This window comes from Nomascus leucogenys, chromosome 4 (genome assembly GCF_006542625.1).
Source record: "Nomascus leucogenys isolate Asia chromosome 4, Asia_NLE_v1, whole genome shotgun sequence".
In the NCBI taxonomy this organism is placed as follows: domain Eukaryota; kingdom Metazoa; phylum Chordata; class Mammalia; order Primates; family Hylobatidae; genus Nomascus; species Nomascus leucogenys.
Window position 1 is genome coordinate 113,677,621 of NC_044384.1, and position 24,061 is coordinate 113,701,681.

The following is a 24,061-nucleotide window of genomic DNA, read 5'->3' on the forward strand; positions in this document are numbered from 1 at the left end:
GTAAGACAGCTTTGGTCCCTGCAACTTCTGAATAAGGGTCTCTGTGAAACTGTCCCTGACCACTCCGTTTAAAATTACAACCTTCCCCAATCCCTGTCCTCTTGCTTTTTAAATTTTTCTCCAGAGCATTTACCATCATGTAATAAACTATATGCTTTACTTATTACTGTCTTTCCCCACCAGAATGTAAGCTACATGAGGGCTGGAAATTACTTTTTGTCTGTTTTCCTCTCTGCACTAGGTGCTTAGCATATGCTGGGTGCAAAGTATTTGTTGAAAGAATGATCATGTGGATAAAAATATCCCCACAACAGCCTCTTGTGGTGAAGACTGTCATCACCATTTTACAGATAAGAAAATGGGAGAGCAGAGATTGAAGTCTCATGCTTTAGACCAGGGCTTCTTAAATATGAACAGACAAAGGAATCCCTGGGGATCTTGCTGAAGTGAAGGCTCTGACTCAGCAGGCCTGGGTGAGGCCTTAGTTCTGCATGACCATGCCTCAACTTCCAGGTAGTGCTAGAGCTGCTGGACAGCTACGCACCCAGACAAAAGGACGGCACAAGACCCTGCAAGTGGCTGAAGGAAATCAAAATGTTTTATCCCAAAATAGATTTCTTTGACATCGTTTGAAATGGCTGCTGCGGGGCCAGCAAACAGAAGTGGCCTTGCAAAACTGTCTCTTGTGGGGAAATTTTGCATCTGTGGAGAATCTCCTTGAATGCAGCCAGCCCTTCTCTTTCTAGGCCTTTCCCAGATTTAGGACAGATTGAGTCTGACACCTTTACAAGTCTGAAAAGAAATTCACCATCTATTCTCTCCAGGAGTTATGACCTGTAAGGCTTCATCTACATAACAACGCCACCTTTGCCAGCCAAGCCTCCTTCTTCCTCTCCCCCATGACATGTCTTGCCATTAAAACCTGGTTGTGGTCATGCTCTGAGCCTGCATTCTTTCTATAACCTCAAGATGGTATATAAGCTTCTGTACCTTACTAGGGGGTTGGGTCTTCATTCTGAAACCTCCCCTGTATACAAGTTAAATAAATCTGTGTGCCTTTTCTCCTATTAATCTGCCTTTTCTGAGTTGATTTTTCAGTGAAAAGGACCAAGGGTTCCCCTTGACTCCACACTGTACAGCTGTGGCAGGATGAACCCCCAAATTGGGGTTTGGCCTGGGAGGGCTGGTGGGTTTTGGCTTCCTAAAGGAAAGAATTCAAGAGGAAGCCCAGAGAGTAAAGTGAAAGCAAGTTTATTAAGAAAGTAAAGAAATAAAAGGGTGGTTACCCCATAGGTAACACAGCCCCAAGGGCTGCTGCTTGGCTATTTTAATGGTTATTTCTTGATTAAATGCTAAAAAAGGAGTGGATTATTCATGAGTTTTACAGGAGAGGGGCTGGGAATTCTCAGAACCCAGGGTTCCTTCTGTTTTTAGAGCATACAGAGTAACTTCTAGGAGTTGCCATGGCATCTGTAAATTGTCATGGTGCTGGTGAATTATCATTAGTGTCACCATCTTGATTCTGGCTGACTTCAGCTGGCTTCTTTACCACATCCTACTTTATCAGCGGGGTCTCTGTGACCCGTGTCTTGAGAAACAAGTCCTGCTGAACTCCTATTTCACAGTGAACCCCACTGTTAAGAGTGAACATCAACTTAGCCACTTACCAATTTACCTTGGCCTTCCCTCTAACTCTTCCTTGCCTCAATTTCCTTACGAAATTATAATGAAGATTAGATTAATTTGTTCTTGTAAAGTACTTGATACAGTATCTCTGCACTATACCTATCTGTAATAAGTTAGTAAGAATTCATACTTTTTGGTCTGAATCTAACAACTTTCTCTCAGAATCCTAAGGGAGCATTATTAAAGTTATGTTCTACTTCACCAAAATAGAAGTCAACATCTATGCTGAGAACCATGATAATATACACCTACTATCAGAAAATTAGAAGTTTCTCCTGGATATATTATGTGAAAATTTTGAGACAGGTTCCTAAAAGTGGAATTGTTGGTATTCATATTTTAAATTTTGGTAGTTATTGTCAAATTGCCTTTCATACCAGTAGTATTTGAAAGTGCTCATTTCTCTCCATCTTAACCAACAATGGATCTTAACAATTTTTTAGATTTTTGCCACTTTAATGAGGAGAAAAACCTCATTTTAAGTTTGCATTGCTCTGATTACCAGTGAAGCTAGGCATCTTTCTATATGTTTATTTGCTATTAAAATTTCTTCTTGAACTCCTGGCCTCAAGCGATCCTCCTGCTTCAGCCTCTCAAAGTGCTGGGATGACAGGTACGAGCCACGACACCCAGCCCCTAAAATTTCTTCTTTTGTGAATTTCCTGTTGATATAACTTCAACCATTTTTATAATTTTTGGTCTTTTCTGCATTATTCTGTAGAAGCAATTTATATATTATCTATTTTTACCCATGTTGCAAATATGTTCTCCCAAATATCTTTTCCCTTATGATGTATTTTGATCACATAAAAGTTTAACATTTTTATAGGTTTAAATTTGTTAATTTTTTCTTTATGGTTTCAGGATTTTATGGCTTGCTTAGGAAGAAGAGCTTCCCATCTACAGATTATGAAAATATTCAGTTCTGCAAATTTTTTTTTAGCATCTAACTTTAATTCACCTGTTTTTTTTGTTTGTTTGCTTCTTTCTGTGAGGTACAGGCTTTCTCTAATTTCTTCCCAAATGGATAGCCAATTGTCTTCATATCATTTATTGAAGAGTTTATACACTGCCACTGTTTTGGAACGATATCTCATCAACTTTTTTTTTCTGCCCCCTTTTCTCTATCCTCTTTCTCTGCAACTCCAATTGTGTATATCTTGATAAACTTTGTGGTGTCCCACAAAGCACACCAAAGGCCTCTGGGGCTTCAACCATTTTGCTCGTGTTTTATTCTTTTTTCCTTCTGTTATTCAGATTGGAAAATCTGTACTGTAATCCAGCTTCAAGTTCACTGATTGTGTCAGCTCAAATATGCTATTGAGCCCCTCTAATGCATTGTTCATTTCAGGTGTTTTCCTTTTTTTTTTTTATTAAATTGAGACAGAGTCTCACTCTTTTGCCCAGGCTGGAGTGCAGTGGTGTGATCTCGGCTCACCGCAACCTCTGCCTCCTGGTTCAAGCAATTCTCCTGCCTCAGCCTCCTGAGTAGCTGAGATTACAGGCGATTCTCCTGCCTCGGCCTCCTGAGTAGCTGGGATTACAGGCATCTGCCAACACTCCGGCTAATTTTTTGTATTTTTGGTAGAGATGGGGTTTCACCATGTTGGCCAGGCTGGTCTTGAACTCCTGACCTCACACCTGCCTCAGCCTCCCAAAGTGCTGGGATTACAGGCATGAGCCACTGTACCCAGTCAGGTGTTTAACTTTCTTTTATTTATTTATTTATTTGAGATGGAGTCTTGCTCTGTCATTCAGGCTGGAGTGCAGTGGCACATCTCGGCTGACTGCCATCTCTGCTTCCCGGGTTCAAGTGATTCTCCTGCCTCAGCCTCCCGAGTAGCTGGGATTACAGGCACCTGGCCCCTACACCTGGCTAATTTTTGTGTATTTTTAGTACAGACAGGGTTTCACCATGTTGGCCTGGTTGGTCTCCAACTCCTGACCTCAGGTGATATGCCCAACTCAGCCTCCCAAAGTGCTGGGATTACAGGCGTGAGCCACCATGTTTGGCCCATGTTTTACTTTCAATTCCAGAATTTCCCCTTGGTTCTTATAATTTCCATCTATTTTATTATTCATTTATTTAATTTCCACTTATTTTAATTTATTCATCGATATTACTGATATTCTCTATTTGATGAATCATTGCTGTCATACTTTATTTAAACTGATTTTAGTTCTTTAAACATTTATAATAGCTGCTTTGAAGTCTTTGTTAAATCCAACATCTGGGTTCCTCAGAGACAGTTTTTATTAACTGTTTTTTTTTCCTCCTGTATAGCACATGAGAAATATATATGATATATACAATGTCTGTGTGTGTATTTAAATTGGACATTTTAGACAATATATTGTAGCAATTCTGGATTCTTACCCCTCCCATTGAGGGGTAGTTGTTACTTTTTTTGTTTTGTTTGTTTAGCAACTTGCCTGGACAAACTCTCTAGAGTCTGTTTTTCCTGGAGTGTGTAGCCTCTGATGTTTCTGCTGGCAAAATATATATTGCATGTATGTGTATATACATGTATGTGGGTATGTGTGTGTGTGTGTGTGTGTGTGTATATATATATGTATATATATATATATTTATCACATGTTTTTATTTTTAAGCCTGGTTTTGTAGGGGCTGTCCTGGATCAGCACAGCTTAGTGATCAGCCAATGACTGGTCAGAGGCTGTATGCAAACATCCTGATCTAGGAAGGATTTCACCCTCAGTTGGTGGGTCTGTGTGTGTCTCTGGGGAAAGCATTTGAAGATCAGGCAGTTTACAGTCAGCTTCAGCTCTTACCTTCCGTATTCACAAGTCCTCAGGGCCAATCAGTTGATTCTCTTGGATTTTTTAAGGGAGACAGTAACAATTTTCACAATTGGATACTTTTTTTTTTTTTTAAGAATAAAGGCTATCATTCCTTTTTATTGTTAAGGCCTCCAACACAACTAAACTGAAGAGACACTAGCAGGGACTCATGCCTGTTCCTCACTTAGCTTGAAGTTTCCTATAGGTTTCTGGCAAAGGGTCTTTGTCAAGTTGAGGAAGTCTTCTATGCCTTCCTTACTGGAAATGTAATAAAGTACCATAAATAAATGTTGAATTTAATTTTTAACTTTTTAGAAACCCTGATCAAGATTATCATTTGGTTATTTTTCATTTAATCCTTTTAATATTAATAATAATATATAATGAGTTATATTAATCAGTTTCCTCATGGAGAACCAACTTAGCATTCCTGGATTACATCCTATTTTACCCAGAATATATTATTCTTCTAATAGGAATCAATTTGCAATTTATTTAGAACTTTTGTATCTGTTTTCAAAGTGAGTTTGGCTCACTGCTTCCTATTTTTGTGTGAATGTGCCCCCTCTCCATTTCTGGTTTCTGTACCAGGGCTATGTTAGTTTTCTGGAATGAGTTGCTTTATCTTTTTCTACTCTCTGGAACAGCTTACATTAACATAAGAATTATCCATTCCTTGAAAGCTTACTAGAACCTGCCTACATAGCTATCTGGGTCGGTGATTTTTTTTAAGGTATAGGTCTTTGTCTACTTTTACATTTTTTTCTAAGATAATCAGTCTAGTTGTACTTTTTTTTTAACCTCATGCATATTTTATTAAGATTTTATCCTTGTGTGAATAAAATTGTGAAAAGATTTTTTTGTTTTTGTTTTTTTGTTTTGAGACAGGATCTGTCATCCTGGCTGGAGTACAGTGGTGTGAACATGGCTCACTGCAGCCTTGACCTCCTGGACTCAAGGGATCCTCCCACCTCAGCCTCCCAAGTAGCTGGAACCACAGGCTTGTGCCACATGCCTGGCTAATTTGTTTTTTATTTTTTTTGTGGCGACAAGGTCTTACTTCCTTTTCTGGGCTGGTCTTGAACTCCTAGGCTCAAGGATCTTCTTGCCTTAGCCTCCTAAAGTCCTGGGATTACAGGCATGAGCCAACTGTGCCCAGCTCAAAAGATGTTATAATTTTTAAATCTTCATGTAAGTATGATACGTCTTTAAAAAGTATTTCTAGTGTGGTTTTTTGGCATCATCGCTCTTCTTTATTTCTTGTTGAAGCTTGCTGCAGGTTTGTCTATTTTTTTTGGACAAAAACAGCTTTTGATTTTGCTAATGTGGAATACTTTTGTTGTTATTATTTTTTCTATTTCAGGATATGCTTTGTCTTTAATAATACCTTCATTTTACTTTCTTTGAGTTGGGTTTATTTCATTGTCCCTTGTCTAACTTTTATGTTGTCAATTTAGTTCACTTATTGTCAGTCTTCCCTATTTTCCACATGTAAGTAGTGGCATTTTCCTTTGTGCTGGTTTTGTCTAAATCCCATTGGTTTTGATATGAACAACCGCTCACTGTCTTTCACTTCTAATTTGTTCATCCCTTCAACTTTGATTTCTTTTTTATCTAAAAAGTTAATTTAAATGGTGTTTAAAATTTCCCAAGTGGATTTGTTTTTGGCTGGTTGTTTGCCTAACCTTTTGTGTTTAGCTTCCAAGTTTATTGCATTGTGGTCAGAGACTGTGGCTTCTATTGCTTTGACTTTTAAAATTCTATTGATACTTATTTTGGTGTTGTTGTACGTTGAATAATTTGGAAATGTTCACATTTGAAAAGAATGTGCACTCCCTTATTTATGTCAGGATCTCTGTTAATTACTCCATATAAATTAGTTTCTTCAGTCCTTACAGTGTGAGATAGGTACTACTATTAGTTCATTTTACAGATGAGGAAAATAAGATTGGGGAGTTAAGGTAACTTCCTGTAGGTTGCCATAGCTGGTAAACAAGGGAGCAGTAATGAAAATCAGACATTCTGACTCATTCTGTCTTGGTATCTATATAAGTGATCACAACTCTAGTTGCATTATTCAAATACTCATTATTTTACTCCTACTTGTGTGATGATTTTTGAGGGGAAAGCAATAAATTTTCTTGCAATGACTATGAATGTGTCAATTTCTTTTTGTGTTTCTAGGTGTTTCTATGTTTAAAGCTGTGTTGTTGGTTATATAAAATTTCATTTATATTACAAATTCTTAGTGGACTAAATCTTTAACAATCTGAAATATATTTTCTTTTGCCCTGTTTAATGTTTGTGGGTTTTGGCCTTTAATTATACTTCATTTGCTGTTAATATTGCTATACTTTATTTCTTTGGGTTAACATTTGCCTTTTTTTTGAATGCTTTACATTCTGGGTAACTTTGAAGCTGTATTTCTTACAAATTATTTGGTGCTTGGATTTTTAAAATTCTAATCTGAGAGTGTCTTTCACTAGGGCATTTAATCCATTAATTATTATTTTGATTATTGAAATATTTAGGTTTATTACTTCCATCTTATTATACATATATTTTTTTCTTCATAAATTCTTTCCTTTTGGATTGTTTTGAATTTAATTATGTTTTAAATTCTTCTTCTTTAGTGGTTTGGATGTCCTACATTGTTTTTTGTTGCCCTTAAAATTTTACATACTTAAACATTTATTTTACCAAAGCCTTGAGCTAACTGGTACATAAACTTGTCCCCCCAAGACAAGAATCTTGACTTGCTTTCATTTCCATCTCTCTTGACTTCTAACTCTTATATTATGATCATCTGATATTTTCATTCCAGATTGCTATTTAAAAAAAAGGAATAAGTTTAACTGGCTTTTTTGTTCTTCTGCAATACATTCTCAGAAAATCCAAGTTTCTAATCCCCTACTTTATTCCTTAATATTTATTCTACTATACGACTCATACTGAGGTTTCATTTGAATGATCAAAATCTTGAATTTACAAATCTCTAGTTTATTCTGTTTCATGGAAACACTGTCTTTTTGCATTGCTCTGAAGACATCAGTCTTGCTTATTCAGAAGCCTTCTGTTGGCCTTGTTACTGCACCCTCTGGTATTAGTTCTTTTGATTGCGGTTGCTGCCTCTCTGCCCTGGTGTTGATGCTCCTCCTCTGGTGGGTGATTCTTGGGGGTCTACTCATCATCTGTCTGTGCTATTGACTGAGCCTGCCTCTGGTGATTAGGGAGTGGGCAGCATGTTCAGGAGCAGTGTGCAATTCAGCACAATGGGAAGCAGGTGAACTTTGGAGTCAAACAGATCTGGTTACAAACCCAGCTCTACTTTTTAGCAGCTGTGTCAGGTTGGGCAAATCTTTGAAGCTTGGTTCCTCAACTTGGGATGTTGACCTTACCTTATGAAGGTGCCGTAAGGATTAAATTTGACAGCACATGAAAAAGGCTATTAAAGCCTTGGGACAGCAATAAATGGTATTCATTTTTTGGGGGTGGTCAGTTATTCAGGAGTAATTTCTTTACTCTTTAGCTTTGGATTATATCGACTGATTTGATGGCCCCAACTTAAGAAACTCCTCCAGGTCGTCCTTGGGGAAAACAATTCATTCCTCCATTTATGTCTAATTTTAAGCTCCTGTTACGGTCAGTGATGTATCAGGTGCATATTTTCTTCATAGGGATGTGAGCAGTCCCACTATAAATTAATTGAAGTTCCCACATCAACTGACTCATTGTGGGATACCCATCATACATCATGGGTAGCCCTGTCTAGTGTACAAGCATGGGGAGGGAAGATTTTACAGTTTACTAAAATATGAGTCCTGGCACCAACTTGGAATATTCTAACAGATGTTGGTATTCATGCCATATTGAAATCAATATCCTAATGGTACCCTATGGCAAAGATATTGATGTATCTCCTTAGAAAATTATCATTCATCCCTACAGTTTTACCTTCTGGAAATCGGGTCAGTTCTTTAGAATCACTGCCCCATAGCAAGAAAACAACAAGCCAGAGAGGCCAATATTTTCAACTGGTTTTGCAGGAGGAGGAATGAATGGTATGATATTTATTTTATATCTCTTCTAGACTAACACTAGAGTTCTTTGAAAAATCCAGTACTTTCACCTGGAATAAAAGTTCTAGCCCTTCACTCCCTGTTAGCTATCATTTCTGACTTTTCCCCTTCTTGCATATTAACAAGAGCCAAATCCCAAAGCCTTCTCCTCCAGTGTGAGAAAGCTGCTCACAGATATAGACTTTTAGCTCCATCAAGTGAAGCTTGCAGTCTGAGATAAAGCTCCCATCTCTTCCATTGAACCTTTAGAAATTGTGAGTAAAACTTAACTTTGGAAAGACCACTACCCTCTTCCCTTCATGAGCCATGAAGCTTGTGACAGATGTGTTATCTTCGTGCAATCTTAGACCTGTGCTCATGGGGCTATGCTACACGGCTCGCTTCTGCAGAAGAATGGCAATAAAGTGAAGTGGTTCAATTTTTCAGGTCAGTTCTGAAAAACTGAGAAGAAGATCTATCTTCACTTCAAAAAGAAATCTCTAAGGAGCAAGAGGCCACAGCCTGTCTCCCATAAGCTGTCTGGCTCACTCTATTTTATTCCTGGAAATCAGGTGAGTTTTTTTAGAATGACTGTCCAACAGTCATTCCATCCTTTGAAGGAACAAAGTAAGCTAGGGAAGTCAATAGCTACGGCTCATTGCAGCAGGCCAAGGGTGGTTTGCTGACAATGTCCATGACATGTAGTTAGACTCTAGTATCAAACAGGGAGCTTGGCCTTCTCCATGTCTAAGTCAGCAGATAGGATGGTTCAGGTCTACAGCACACACATGATGTACCCAAGAGGAGTGATTAATTTACAAACTGACAGAGGAAATGACTGTGGTTTAGTACTCTCTGTCATTCTGCCAAAATATCTATCTGCTGTACATCTGCAGAAGGCATACGGAACACTTACTCTTGCCTATTTGTATAAGAGCTAGGCAAACAGAATGGAGAACCGGGTGTAGCTCCCAACACAGCAGATACTCATCATACACTCACACGTGGTGACTGTTCCTCTATCTGGAATGTTCTCTTCTTCACCTGTTCTCTTGGTGAACTTGACATCCTCTAAGCCCTGACTTGAAGAGCTTCCTTTGTGAAGCACTGAACCTTTGTAGCATCCTTGGGTCTGGGCATGCCTCCATTATTGCATTTGTTATACGGTATTACAATGGCATTTTATGTATCTGTTTCCTGCAAGACAGTGAGTTCTGGGGCAGATGTGGGACTTATTCCTCTCCTTGGAGCCTGGCACGTAATAGGTGCTTGCTGAGCCAGTGTTTGTGAACAAATCAAGAATGATTTGTTACTGGTAATTTTGCTATTTTAGATAGACTAGAAAGGTCTGTCATTCTTCCCCTCTATTATTTTCATGATCATTACAACCTGGCTTCCTGATGGGCAGACACTTGGTCCACAGTGACCTGTTTCCTTTTTTTCTGTGCTGTGGGAAGTCAGAGTAGGGTCCACACAACCCCAGTGGGTGGGAAGCAGTGAAAATTGATAGTCTTTCCTCAGGCCACCACCATGGCTCTGTTTTTAAGGTAAATACAAGCACAGCAGAGGGGCTCAGAGACATTTGCTACAAGGAAAGAAGATCATCAGCCAAGGCTGGGAGTTTGGAGTGGTTACACTTCATTAGGCTCCCCATAAAAACCTCCCATATATAAGCCAGACACTCTCCACTTACAGACAGCTGGACCTCAAGAAATGCTTTGGGCAAACACAAAAGACTCTTTGGTGAAAGCTAGAAGCAGGTTGGTCCTGCCCAGGGGATCCCAGAAGCAGCCCCAGAGACTTCTAAATGAATTCTGAACCAAGTCAGAAAACTGTGCCACACGTGAGTCCGTAGGTAGGGTGACAGCCCAGGGCCAGTAAGCCCGTCCTCAGTATGCTCTGTGGATGATGATCACAGGCAATACAGACACCAAGGGCACTGTTAGAGACGGAGAAACAATTTGAGGGTCCCAAGGGTGTGGAGACAAATGACAGATGAGCCTTCCCTCCATGCCTATAATCTGTTTCTGCTTCAGTTGGCTTAACATGTCCAGCTGGTGCCCAGCTGCTCAGTAGCCTTTGGAGGCTGGGGAATGGTGGTGGCTGAGAGTGGGGGTGGGGAGGGAATGCTACCAGGCCAAAGGGTCACCTCCTAGTGCAGTACAGAGAATGAGTGCTGATTTCTCCTAATAGGACTGAATTTCACTTGCACCAAGCCACCCAAATCCCCAGAATGAAAGCCCTGCTCCATTCAAAGTCCCATAAGGCCAAAGTGGAAACTGTCATGAGCTCTGAATCACACCTGACCCAGTGAGCATTCTCAGGCCCTGCTGAGCAAGGGAGGGGTGGAGCCACAGGAGGCCCTTGCTGAGGGCTTTAAGGCAGAGGGTGTGCCAGCTGTGGGCCTCTGAAACAAGTATCTGGGGACTCTTGCCTCTTCACTACAGCACTTCATGCACTCGCTTTTATGCTCCTACTCTTGTTGTCATTCTGGGCTCAGTGGTGATCGTTTATAAGAACACAGAGAGCTTTCCTACTTGCTTAGTGAGATGTGCCAATGAATTTACTTTTCCATACCATGAAGATGGCCACAGCCTTTGATCACAGGCTGGGCTATCCAGATGGAAACTTGGCCATCCTAGGGCCAAGTCTGTTACAGACTTTATGAAAATTCTAAATATAGTTTTGAAAATCCAAAGGATTTGTTTCTCAGAGCCCAAAGCACAGAGTGCAGCCAGCTCATACCACTTGGGTATCTGAGGGTCCACTCAGCCAGACCGATAGCCAGGCATTGTCCAGGTCTTCAGGAAACCACTTCTAATGCCTTCCATGCAAGTCAGCTATTTGTAAGTGTAAGCCAAAGTCCCTTCCAGTGGCTTTTCCTTGGCTTGATGATCAGCAAAGAGGAAAAGGGGTGTCCCTGGTTTTGGGGTACCTTCAGAATCTGAGTGACTTAAATGTCTTGTTTTGGTCAATATATGATTTTGCCCATAGGAAAAAAAAGTCTCCTGCAACACTGTAGATGTTCATGTGAACAACTCAGAAAGCATGCTCTAGGAAGAGAACACTCCTAGATGCTGGGGAAACGGTGGCATGGTCAGTATGGTTAATAATATTTAAGAGGGTAGCCAGGAGCCTGTGTGGTTTGTTCACCTCATGCTAAGTTTCAACCATAGTACATCATAGGTACGGAACACTGGCGGCTTTCTTCTGCTGGGTCAGCAGAGCCCACAGACAAGGGGATGCCATGGAACTGGAATGGAACATCATGAGGGATATTAACAACTGAGCTGGCATCTCGGGGGGAGTGACCTGTTCTACATTCAACACTCACATGTGTCTGGTTTTCAGTCCACATGACCCAGAGGGCAGCAATGCCAGAAACTATCGTCACCATCACACAATGTTTTCTGAACCTCCACCCTGTGGGCTGTGTCCTCTTCAACTCTCAGCTCAGATGTTCACCTGCTATGGGCCTTGCTGCCCCGATCTTCAAGCTATCTATGGAGAAACTGTCCCTTTGGCGGAATGTCCTTCATGTGCCCCTATAGAGAGCAATGCTTTCACGATCCTCTCAACATGGACTGCAGGCACTTTCCCTGTGCAAAATGCACTCAGCAAAATGCATTCAGACACATGCAACTGCAGATGCTGCTGGGGGTTCCCAGAGCCAGCAAAGTCCATCCCAGGAGCTGGTTCGTAATTAACCCTTCCCCATCCCCAAAGAGGTCTTCTTACAGCATTAACCAAATGGTCTCAATGTAGAAATTCAGGTATCACAGGTCCCCTGGCCTCTCCAGATATGTCTCCAAAGGGTAGAATGAGTTAAATTTTCTGAACCCTCAAGGTGGATGTCAAGGTAGGGTGGAACACAAAATTTGAATGGGCTGGCTCAAAGCTGAAAACAATAGTGAAAACAAATGGAGAACTCACCACCATTTCCTGGACATGAAACATCTCTGCACCACCAGATGAGAGTCGATTAGGGAAAGAGATGCTGACAGATGACCCTGGAAGGGTGCTTGGGCCAGTGTTGTAGACCTGTGGGTGTGAACACATACAGCAAGTCTCAGTGGAAAACAGCAGACCTCCATTTCCTGTCATGCAATATATATTCTAAGATTCTTTGAAATCACATACAGAAACTCTAAGGTTCGGAACCAGAAGGTCACAACTTGAAGTAAAGTCAACTACTGAATGATGGGAAATTTCAACAAAATAGAAACACTTCTAACATGCATCTAAAAATCCCAAACTTTTAAATTACCATATTCCCTTTCAGCATTTTCTTGTTTTCTTCCTGCTAAAAATTTTCTTTTTACATGCATAGGAATTTACTCATAGACTATAACACTTGGTGAAAACTCAGACATCATAATCTAGTCCAGTGGTTCTCAAATTTCAGCATAACATCAGAACCATCTGAGGGGCTTGTTAAAACACACATTGGTGGGGGGATATGGAGTGCGGGTCATGCCGAGTTTCTGACTCAGTAGGTCTAGGGTGGGGCTGGCAGATTCACATTTATAACATGGTCCCAGGAGATGCTGATGCTGCTGGTCCAGGAACCACCCCTTGAGACCCACTGATCTGGTCCAACCTCTTTCCTTTGCCAGTTTGAGGTAACTGAGGCCCTCAAGGACCAAGTGGGTCATCCCAAAACCAAGTGATCGAATATACAGAAAGGGCTGTTTTTACTACATGAGCCAGCTGATTTGGTTTCCAGGCAATCTGCAGCTCATCACTTGCAAAACTGTACGCCTCTTCTGTCTCAGCATTTGGTTCTATAAAATGTTGCCTCTCTTGTATTCCCTAGCATTTCTCCATTTTCTGTCTTCAGAAGTCAATCATTTTCTGAGAAATGAGGAAAAAGATGGAGGTCACAGAGACCAATAAGAGCAAGGAAGGAGAGAAAAAGCTGAACATGAAACTCGAGAAAGAAACAGAATATGCAGAGGAATAAAAAAGGTGAGTAGATCTCTAGAGACATAAAGTAGATTAGCAGTTACCTAGGGCTGGGGAGCAGAAAGAATAGGGAGTAGGACAGGCAGCATGGCAGGTCCCCCAAAGATGTCCATGTCCTCATCTGTGGAACCTGTGAATGTTATGTGGCCAGGGGGAATTAAGGTTGCTAATCAGGCAACCTTAAAATAAAGAGGTTATCTTGAATTATCCAGGTGAGCACATTGTACTCACAAGAGTCCTTATATAGGGAAGAGGCAGAAGTCAGATCAGAAAGAGAACATCCTAAGACTTGACCAGCCATTGCTGGCTTTGAAGATGGAAGGGGGCCATGAGCCAAAGAATACAGGCAGCCCTTAGAGGCTGGAAAAGGCAAGAAGTGGATTTTCCCCTGGTGCCTCTGGTAAGAACACAGGCTCCGATACTTTGGTTTTAGCCCAGTGAGGCCCATTTTGGAACTGTAAGATAATAAATAAAATTAAAACTTCAGAACTGTAAGATAATAAATTTGTGTTGTTTTAAGCCACAAATGTTGTAGTAATTTGTTATAGCAGCAATAAGAAATTAATACAAGAAGCTATGTCAATGGGTTAGGAATTTTTCTTTTCTTTTTTTTTAAACAGTCCAGAGATCTTTCATTTTTTAAACACCTATTATGCCATGAATTCATAGGGAATAGGTTCCAGCAGCTCAGGCTCCTTCCCATTGGTTCTCACAAAGTGTGCTTCTCTGGGTGGTACAGGCTGGTGCTTCAGCTGAACCCAGGTATCTTTCTCTTTGGCTTCCTTCTTTTTTTTTTTGAGACAGAGTCTCGCTCTGTCACCCAGGCTGGAGTGCAGTGGCCCTATCTCGGCTCACTGCAACTTCCGCCTCCTGGATTTGAGCAATTCTCCCTGCCTCAGCCTCCTGAGTAGCTGGGATTACAGGCAGCTGCCACCATGCCCAGCTAATTTTTGTATTTTAGTAGAGACGGGGTTTCACCATGTTGGCCAGGTTGGTCTCAAACTCCTGACCTCAGGTGATCCGCCTGCCTCGGCCTCCCAAAGTGTTGGGATTACTGGCGTGAGCTACTGCACTCGGCCAGCTTCCTTCTTTTTCTGATCATTTTCCTTCACGTGTTTCAGGAAGCTGTCTTGGCTCTTAGAGTGCTTAATGTGCTCAATACATACATTCATTTTCTTGGCAAGAATCTTGCCCTTAACTTGTGTGTTTACAACAATGCCAACAGCATGCTGGGTAACACTGTAGATTCTTTCGGTTTAGCCATGGTAATACTTGCAGGGCCTTCCTTTTTGAACAGTACCCATTCCCTTGATGTCTACAATATCACCTTTCTTATAGATTCACATATACGTGGCCAAAAAAACAACTCCATGTTTTCTAAAAAGCCTAGAGAACATATAACAGGTGCCTCTCCCCTTTCCCTTTGTGTTCGACATTTTGGTGAATTACTGGAAGATGGCGGTTCTGGCCAAAAGGCCGAAATTTCTTTTGGGGGAGATCAAAATGTTCTAAAATTTTGCAACAAGGATGGAACTGGAGGTCATTATGCTAAGTAAAATAAGCCTTGGGAGGCTGAGGCAGGCATGTTTGAGACCAGCTGGGCAATGTGGTGAAACCCCGTATCTAAAACCTGACCCCCTCTCCACAAAAAAAAAATTAGCTAGGCGTGGTGGTGTGTAACTCTAGTCCCAGCTACTCAGGAGGCTGAGGTGGGAGGATTGCTTGAGCCCAGGAGGTTGAGGCTGCAATGAGCTGAGACTGCACCACTGCACTCCAGCAGCCTGAGTGACAGTGAGACACTGTCTCAAAAAACAAAACAAAACAAAACAAAAAAGAAAAAAAAAAAAAGGAAAGAAAGAAATAAGCCAGATATAGAAAGACAAACATCACATGTTCTTATTTGTGAAAATCAAATGAAATTGAACCAAAACAATTGAACTCAAAACCAAAACAATTGAACTCATGGAGATAGAGAGTAGAGAGATGCTAACCAGGGGCTGGGAAGGATAATGGGGGGATGGCTGTGGTGGGGGGTGGTGGGGATGGTTAATGGATTAAAAAAATTGAAAGAATAAGACCTAGCAATTGATAGCACAATAGGGTGAATACAGTCAATAATAATTTAACAGTACATTTTAAAGTAACTAAAAGAGTATAATTGGATTGTCTGAAACACAAAGGATTTCTTGAGGGGATGGATACCCCCATTTTACACGATTATTATGCACTACACGCCTGTATCAAAACATCTCATGTATCCCATAAATATATACACCTACCATGTACTCACAAAAATTAAGACGAAAAAAATTTAAAAATATTCTACAACTAGATGATGATGACAATTTCACAATTGTGTAAACATATTAAAATAATTGAATCGTATGCTTTAAATGGGTGAACTTTAAGGTATGTAATCATATCACAATAAAGATGTTATTTTTAAAAAGATAAGTAAAATATATGTTTTATTTGTCAATTGAAAACTAAATGTTTAAAAAGGATGAGTAGGAGAGAGGAAGGAATAACATGCTGCTTGGTGGCCTAGGGACTAGAGAGAATCCAGGGAATCTGCAACTCTGAAGTTGAGGTCAGAAGGGCAGAGCCAACAAAAAGCCAGAAGTCTTACCAGGTCTTCACACATGACAGGATGTATGAAGATCTAGCTCCAGCCAGCTCTTCCCTAGAAAACTGTGTCTTTGGTTTTCTGCAATAATTGGTTCTGCTTCAAAGAATAAATAGATAAAAACTGACAGAGCAGATGAGTGGGTTGCCAACTCCTGATTCAAAAAAGAACAATATTCACCAAAACAACCTGAAGACATAGAAAAGGAAGGAATATCTGACCATAGCTGAAATAACTAATTTGAAAGGAAACATGAGTGCACAGAATTAAAAAGAAACATCCTAGCATGTCTGGGAAATCCCATTTCAAGCATGAATGGGGTAAGCAATGAAGAAAAAGATGCTGATTTACACTATTTCACTCATCAGAGCCAGGAGGACAGGAGAGCTTGTATTACCATCTTTATTTTTAACAAATGTCTTTATACTGGATTTTCTGCAAATGTTCATGTGTAATATCTGCATTATTTTTGGCCATTGTTTTTCAGGTGGGGAAATGCTTTAAATTTTGATGCCAAAAAAAGCCTCTCATTGTCAACAAATTAATGTGTCTCTGTTTAAAAACTGTAATGAAATGTAGAAAGCAGGCCCAAGACTAGTATTTCTGCCTTTCTCCTGTGTACAATGGCAGTGGAGCCTTTAAACAATTATGTAGCTTGTTGAATAACCGATTTTTAAAAGCATAGAAAAATCTGTTCATATGGAAAGTCTTATGTTCTCCTTCGGGAACAATATTACTGGAATAAGGAAATATAGAAACATTTTCTCCATATTCCTGGCCTCCTCCCACAGTATTTTCACCTTCTGGTCATTATCACTGCCAAGCTGGTTAGTGACCTTCCTGCAGGACAACCACAATAACAACCATTATACCAATAAATAAGTAGCCAGACAATTCTCAAGGAAAAAGTAGGCTTTGCTAACACAGAAGGATCTCCTTCTAATCAATGGCACACACTATCAATCTTTCAGACCCAACTCTCTCAACCCTGGATTGAATGCTGTGCACTTCCTGAGGCAATGGATCATGGAGGAGTTTATCTAAGGGACATGCCAATCACTCATTCCCCAGGGCTGAATTCTCTAGCCTGAGTCCTATTTCAGGTCAGATGTGAAGAAAACTATTTGCCTGAATACCAAACTTTAAGCTCACTGTAAAAATTACCTTCAGAGAAACAACTGGAAGGATAAACTGCATACCCTCAGATTTCTTTCTTTTTTTTCCAAGAGGGTGATAAGAACATTCGGTATCTTCTGTGCAACCCGTGTTCTTCTTTTCCTTCTTTCAACACTCATACCCTCTTCATTACACGGTCTGTGTTACTTGAACCCTTCTAAATAATTTTCTGAACTACATCTTTAATTGTAAGACACCCCCAAAACTATAAGAGTAGGAAAGAGTATAAACAACTAAGATGAAATAAACCCATCTGGTCTTTATCTATTTCCTACCCAATTATGAAAAGCAAAGGAGAAAAACAAAATAACTCTGAGAAGCAATTCAGAAATGCAGAAGTGCTGTTCACAGCAATCACTCTACTGTCTCAAAAGCAAGCTCTAACCCCATCCTTCCCTTTCTCCCCTGTAAATCAAGAGCAGGGTGTGACAGCAGGGGCTTAGTTGGTCAGAAGGCACATCCTCTGTGAGCTGGGGACATGTGTTATGTATCATGGTTTCGCGGTCTGTTGCTGGGAGAATAATCTGGAGAGAGGAAGACCATTGTTTGTCAGAGCCCACAAATGTTTTACTGCCACATTCTCTAGACCCTCACCCTGTCATTATTTGTCATCCCTTAAGTCCACCTAGGAGAGGCCACAAGGAAAGAAAATAATTATTATTTAGCCACAGCAGTGAATGCCAGAGTGGGAAACCATCTCTCCATGGGGAAGGATGCAAGATGCAGAGAAGAGTTCTGGGAGGTAGAACCAGAGAGTGAGGAGATATGGACTGTGGTGTCCTATGGGAGAATTAGGCCCATCTCCTTCACTTCATCCACACAGGGTCCGGCCAGTGCCGCCAGGTCTTGGCCCCAGCCAGGCTTCTCCCAGCTCTGGGAACTTCAGGACATCCTTTCTTGCTTGGGCCTACATTTCATGATGTGAAAATTATATGAAATTCAACTTTCATTGTCTATGAGGAACTAAAGTTTTGTTTCTGTGTTATCTATGGCTGCCTTTGCGCTACAGAAGTTTGGTTGAATAGATGCTACAGAGGCCGGATGGCCCACAAAGCCTAAATTACCCCATGGCTCTTTTCAGAAAAAGTTTGCTGACCCCCAACTAAGAGAAGAAACAGTGTCCTTCATGACGTCCACAGTTTACACCAAGTGGACTTGCTGGAAACGATGCCTGTCTGCCTGGGCGAGCCAGCCACAGCTCGGTGAGGGAGCAGCATGCCTCCCGTGGGGGCTCACAGGGGCTCACACTCCTCTGCTCTTATAAAACTGCCCTTCTGAAAGGCTGTGCCACTGCAGGAGGAGTGGGCTCCTGGATGAGCTGGCAGGAAAATCTCAGGAGGAAGGGACACAGCAAATCCTCTGAGGCAGCCCTGCCCAGAAGGTGGGGAATGATGGAGAACAGAAAGAGGTCCTTATGGGGTCATCTGGGCTGGGACATTGGCTGAGGCCTCCACCACGCAGGGGCCTTCTTGGGGAAAACTGGCATTCATGATGTGGACCTGTCCTTCCAAATCCTGAAAAAGCAGAGGGGCCTGCACAGCAGAGTACCAGGCATGGAAAGGATTCATTCTGTGTGTGGTTACAGATCTCACACACATACCACACCAGCCAACCACAGAAGGGTTTCTCCTGACAAGAGCTTAGCCTTCTGTAGGAGAGACATCCCATGTGCCCTTCTGTTAGCCCCCAGGGACAGAGGAGGTCTCCAGGAGTGGGTACCTGAAGGGTGATATTGATGGGCTGAAAGTGACACTCCAGGTCATCCAGCTGAATGAAGTTGGCTGCGTCCACGGACTCGCCATATACAAAGGAGGTTGGAGACATGATTCTGAAAGAGGAAAGCATGAAATCTGTCATCCCCACCCACAGTCAAGCACCCATGGTCACTGCCATTCTGAGAAGCAAACATTTGTCTCAATTTAATCCAGTGTCTTGCACCCAGTGCTTCCCTGCTGGGGCTATTACTTCTCTCTCCCATGAACAGACATAGCCAGCCTGTGCTTTCTGACCAGGCACGAATAGTAGTGTCTTCTCATCTTAGGTTACGTCATTAAGCTGCATGGGGAAATATGCACTGGGATTACCTTTCTGAAATGACAAGATTATCGTAGCTTTGACTTTTTAAAAACTGGATTACAAAAGTATACATTTTCTGTTTTGTCATTCGAAAAATGTTTTATGGGTTGAAGAAGATGATCATAAGCTTTTAAAAAATAAATATAAATGAGTTATATATTTGGCATCCTAAACCCCACTCCATGACAAGTTCACTTAAAAGAACTTAAATTTGTCAGACTGCCAAGATGACTAGAAGTTAGGCATTTGAAAGCTGAGTCCATTCATTGATAGCATTTTCCCTTGGATTTTGGAGTCTACATAAGAGGTGAGAAGAATTCAAGCTCAGTTTGCAGCAATGCTTTCAATGTTGCTTATATGAACACATTCCTGAGAAGAAACAAAGCGCAGACTGACACTCCCAGACAAATATCGACTTCTAGATGCTGGAGGCCACTCACTCACCTAAACACAACAATGGAAGATTTTTGAGACTAAGTCCGAAAAGACAACAACTCATCCATTTTCAATGTTTAGTGCATTATTTTAGTAAGGTAGTGAGTTCCCAGCATTACCAAATGGCAAGAACTGTTTTAGGTTCCTGGAGAGATCAGAGGTTGACTCATTTGTTTAACTGATGGCTTCACCAGGGGCTGTTAACACCTCCCAACAAGGTCCTCTAAGGACTGATTACATGATCATGTGTCTGGGGGTGGTGGGGAGAATGTTTTCTCTTTGTCCCCAAGGATAGGGCTTGGTTCTGGGTATATTCTTGCTGTGCCTTTGATGAGACAAGTAAATAAATGATACAGTTAAAAATAGAGCTGTGAACAGAGGCAAAAATATGCTAATTTGCAAATATATTCCACCAGTGCCTCATGTTTAAAAAACATGACCAAAAATGCCAAGAGCTCAGAAGCAGGAATGCTTGGAGACTCATTCCACTGGCTCCCAGCAGTGCGGGCTAGTGCAGGGATGGCTGTCCCTGCAAGGGATCAACATTTCTACTGCTACTCAAGGCTGAGACCCAGAAGCACTTGAAAACCGAAAAATTAGAAACTGTGAACCTCCAGAAAGTTCAGCTTGCATTTGGGTCAAGGGTTCAGTGGGTCCTCACCTGATCTAAACTAATTATGTAAATCTTTTTTCCACTATCAAAGAGGTATGCACTCTGTTTTCTGAAGCTGGAAAGAAACGGAGTTCTCATTTTTCCAGGCTGGGGCTTTGGCTGAAAACTGACCCAGGTTGTTTCAGGTCTCCACAGACTGCAGCCCAGGGTCCTGCTTTCCAACAATGCCAGCGGCACTGAATGGCCGTGGACTTGACCCTGACAGACAGCGTGGTTGATGGGATGGTTCCCTGCCCATTCCAGACCATTATAGACCTTAGGAAGAGCCACCTCTGGCTCTGCAGAGGGAGCTAACAGAAACAAGCAAAGCCAGCACTGACTGTGGAGCTAATCAGAAAGTGGTCCTCCTGTGAGCCAGGACTGGAGACACATTTGGCGGTAACCTCTGGCCCAGCAACTTCCAGCTGAGATTTTAATCCCAGGAACCATGCTGCCTGTTACCATACAGCATTCTGGAGGGATTGGGGGCAGATGAGAATATATGCATATAAAGGTATATGGAATGTTCAAAGAAATTATGGGGCTTAAACTTGTCATCAAACTTCTCAGGTTATCTACCAGGTGGGTGGGTAGGTGGGACAGAGGAGAAAACAAGGAGGGAGGAGTATATGAGTTACTGCAGCTAAAGCTTCATCCTGCTTTTCAAGGCTGGGAGGAAGTGGAGGTGGCACAGCCCTTGGCTCCTGGCTGGCTACACATGCAAATATGAGAAGCACCGTGTTCCACTGGAGGGCACTCCTGTGTCGTGGCAACCCAGGACCAGGCTACTCACCCGGTGATGGACGTGTCCACCTCATGCATCAGCGGCACCATCAGCACAAGGGTGTTGTCATGCAGGGATTCAGAGCGCTCCGTGTTGCCACTGTGCAGAGAGAGGAGAATGAATGAACGCTGGCCAACACTAGCTGTCCAGCAGTGGGCTTTCTCTGTTCCACTTTAGAGTTGAATCTCTACATTCTCCAAGGGCAGATGGCACCTCATTGCCCTCAGTCTGTCTTTGGTCCCTGTACATATCTATCAAGGGCACTCTATTGTCTTGGTTGTGTTCCACACAAAGATATGAGTGTAAGTAGTTTATTCGAGAGGTGGCCCCAGGAAACGCCAGTAGGAGTCCAGAGTGGAGAAGGGAGAGAGCAAAGGAAAGGAGACAATAAAGGCATGCCATACAGGTGGGTCGTGCTGTCGGCAGCCAGGGCCCAGTCTCGCAGGGATTCTGTGAGGCAAAGTCAGTCTTCCTAGCTGAGGGCATGGGAGCCTTTATCCACTGACTCCTGAGAGCTGCTGCTGCTGCTGCTGCTGCTGGGGGTGGGGGTGGGGTGGAATGAACCCCCTGGCACCTGCCTGTCAGGCAAGTGAGTGGGCTCTGGCCAGAGAAAGCCTCAGCAGGGTGGCTGGTGCTGGGAGCCGGAATCTGCCCCAGTTTGCGGATAGATTGGGAAGGGTGAGGGCTGAGGGGTTATGGGCAGGGCACCTACTGTGTGTGCTACTTGTGTAAGTGCCTGTTCCACGAACAATGGACCAATGAAGTTAGGGCATTGCAGCCAGGAAGGGGTTGTTAGACTTCAGCAGCTATGTCTCACCTGAAAGGACCACCCATCATCCATGGACAGCCAAGCCCAGGAAAGAGGCCCTAACCAAACCCACCACTATAAACATCATGGAAGCTCTCGCTATAGACCTTGGCTATAGCAGGTCTATGGGGGTAGATCAGGCATCAATATTTTTGAAAGCTCCCCAGGTGATTCTAACATGCATCCACATAAGGCCTCCGGGTGAGAAAGCACAGAATGGGGATTCTTGTGAGATCATTCTGGAAAGGTGAACATGAGGGAACTGATGCTGTTAAGTGGCTACCATGTGCCAGGCACTATGCCGGACATTTCTCAGCATGGCCTCACTGAGACCTCAGAGCAACCCCAGAGGGAGGTGGAGCACCCACCTTTGACGGGTAAGGAGCAAGTCAGATAAATCAGGTAACTGCCCAAGGCCCCCCTGCAAACCAGAGCTGAGATTCCAACCAGCTCAGTCAGACTTCAAACCAGGGCTCTCTCAGCTGTGACTCCTGCTCCTGATGCCAGATTTGGGAGCGAGAAGGAGGAGGAGCAAAAGAAGAAGGGAGGAGAAGGAACAGGAGGAGAGAGAAGACCTAGTTTCCCTTTATTACTTTATTAAATTTCTAATAGGAATTGTGATCATTATTCCTTGGGAAAAGGCGTGGCTCTTGGGTACATGTTTTTGAACCTACATTCACAGTTGGTTCCCAAGTTCACCCTGCATGGGCGGAAGAAAAGAGTCCCCTAGACCTGCTGAGGCTGGGCTCAGCTCATCCTGACTGTTCCCCACCATGCCGTTCCCTGAACATCTGCTGAGTCCCTGTCTGCTCTGTGCCCTCTCTCTGCCCCCTCCAAGCCCTGCCCCACTGCCTTCCTCTCTCACCCAGCAAGTGCTGAATGGCAACAGCACTTAAATAGCCCTCACATCCCCTCTCCTTCTCCCTCCTATTGTTCTGAAACAATGGTGCTGTGTGATGCTGACCCCACAGGGCCACAGTCTCTGCTCTGGCTCCTCATCTGTCTTCCTACATGAGGTGACATCAGTCCCTCAGGGGCATCCACAGTTTGCAAAAGCAGCAGGATCAGGTGCCCACACAGCCTGACTTCCTTGTCCTTCCTTTCCCAAGGGGTGACAAAAGCCTTGGGATCACTGCTGTGGGCAGGCCAAAGGCAACTCCCCTGTGGATGGGTTGACACCATCCTGGCCCACTCCCGCCCCCACCCCAGCATCCTGCCAGGTCTTGCCCTGCCATTTGTTTGGCCGGCTTAGGCCCAACCGTCTCATCTGTCATCGTGTGACTGCTCCAGAATTAACTAAGTTGAAAAGTTGAGATAAAGACGCCAAACATCAAAAGGCTTCCCGTCATTCCAAAAGCTAATGAGCTGGGATACTTTCCAGTGGTCTGCAAAAGCCAGGCTGGTGGCTGCTGAGAGGAGAGGTTCGAGAAACTGCTCAGTCTCAACGTTATGTCCCCCTAAATCTACAAGTAGGCAAAGAGACCTTCAAAGGGTGGTGATGGAAGAAAGGAACAATTGAGATTTTAACTGTAGTTTTCAAGATAAGGAGCTTTAAGGATCTTTCTGTCATAGCAGGGAGTCAAGTGCTGTGTGTGGGTGCCCTTCGGGGCAGTCAGACCATATCTTCACCAATGCCTGAAAAGAAATGAGTGTCTGAAATATTCTGGTGTGTGCTTAAAAGATAATATGGTCATCTTAACATTTGTGATTTAAGAAACTAGAAATTTTTATATTATTGAAGCTACAGATTCTAGGGCTTCCTGAAGCTATGGAGCACTGTTAATGTACATAGAGGGTGTTCTTGAATTCGGTAGGTTACTGTCATTTTCTCATGTGCCCAGCATTTAGCACTGCAACTGGTAAAGAGACGGTGCACAATAAATATTTACTGAGTGAAAATGTGCCCAGCACAGAGTAAGGGATTATAAATAGTGGTTCTTAGCCCTGGCTGCTCATTAGAATCATTTGATGAGCCCTTCTGAAAACTCCATTG

The 24,061-nt window shown here is 42.6% G+C and overlaps 1 protein-coding gene across 1 annotated transcript in view; it reads right to left on the reverse strand.

The window, feature by feature from the left end:
• The window catches only part of ITGA9 (integrin subunit alpha 9), a 380,757-nt gene that overhangs the window by 64,216 nt on the left and 292,480 nt on the right, over window positions 1–24,061 (reverse strand). The window contains exons 21-23 of the mRNA XM_003256852.3: window positions 21,270–21,359; window positions 19,033–19,141; window positions 12,480–12,587 (exon numbers count right to left, since the gene is read on the reverse strand). Coding sequence (XP_003256900.2) covers window positions 12,480–12,587; window positions 19,033–19,141; window positions 21,270–21,359 — 307 coding nt within the window. The remainder of the gene's footprint in view (window positions 1–12,479; window positions 12,588–19,032; window positions 19,142–21,269; window positions 21,360–24,061) is intronic.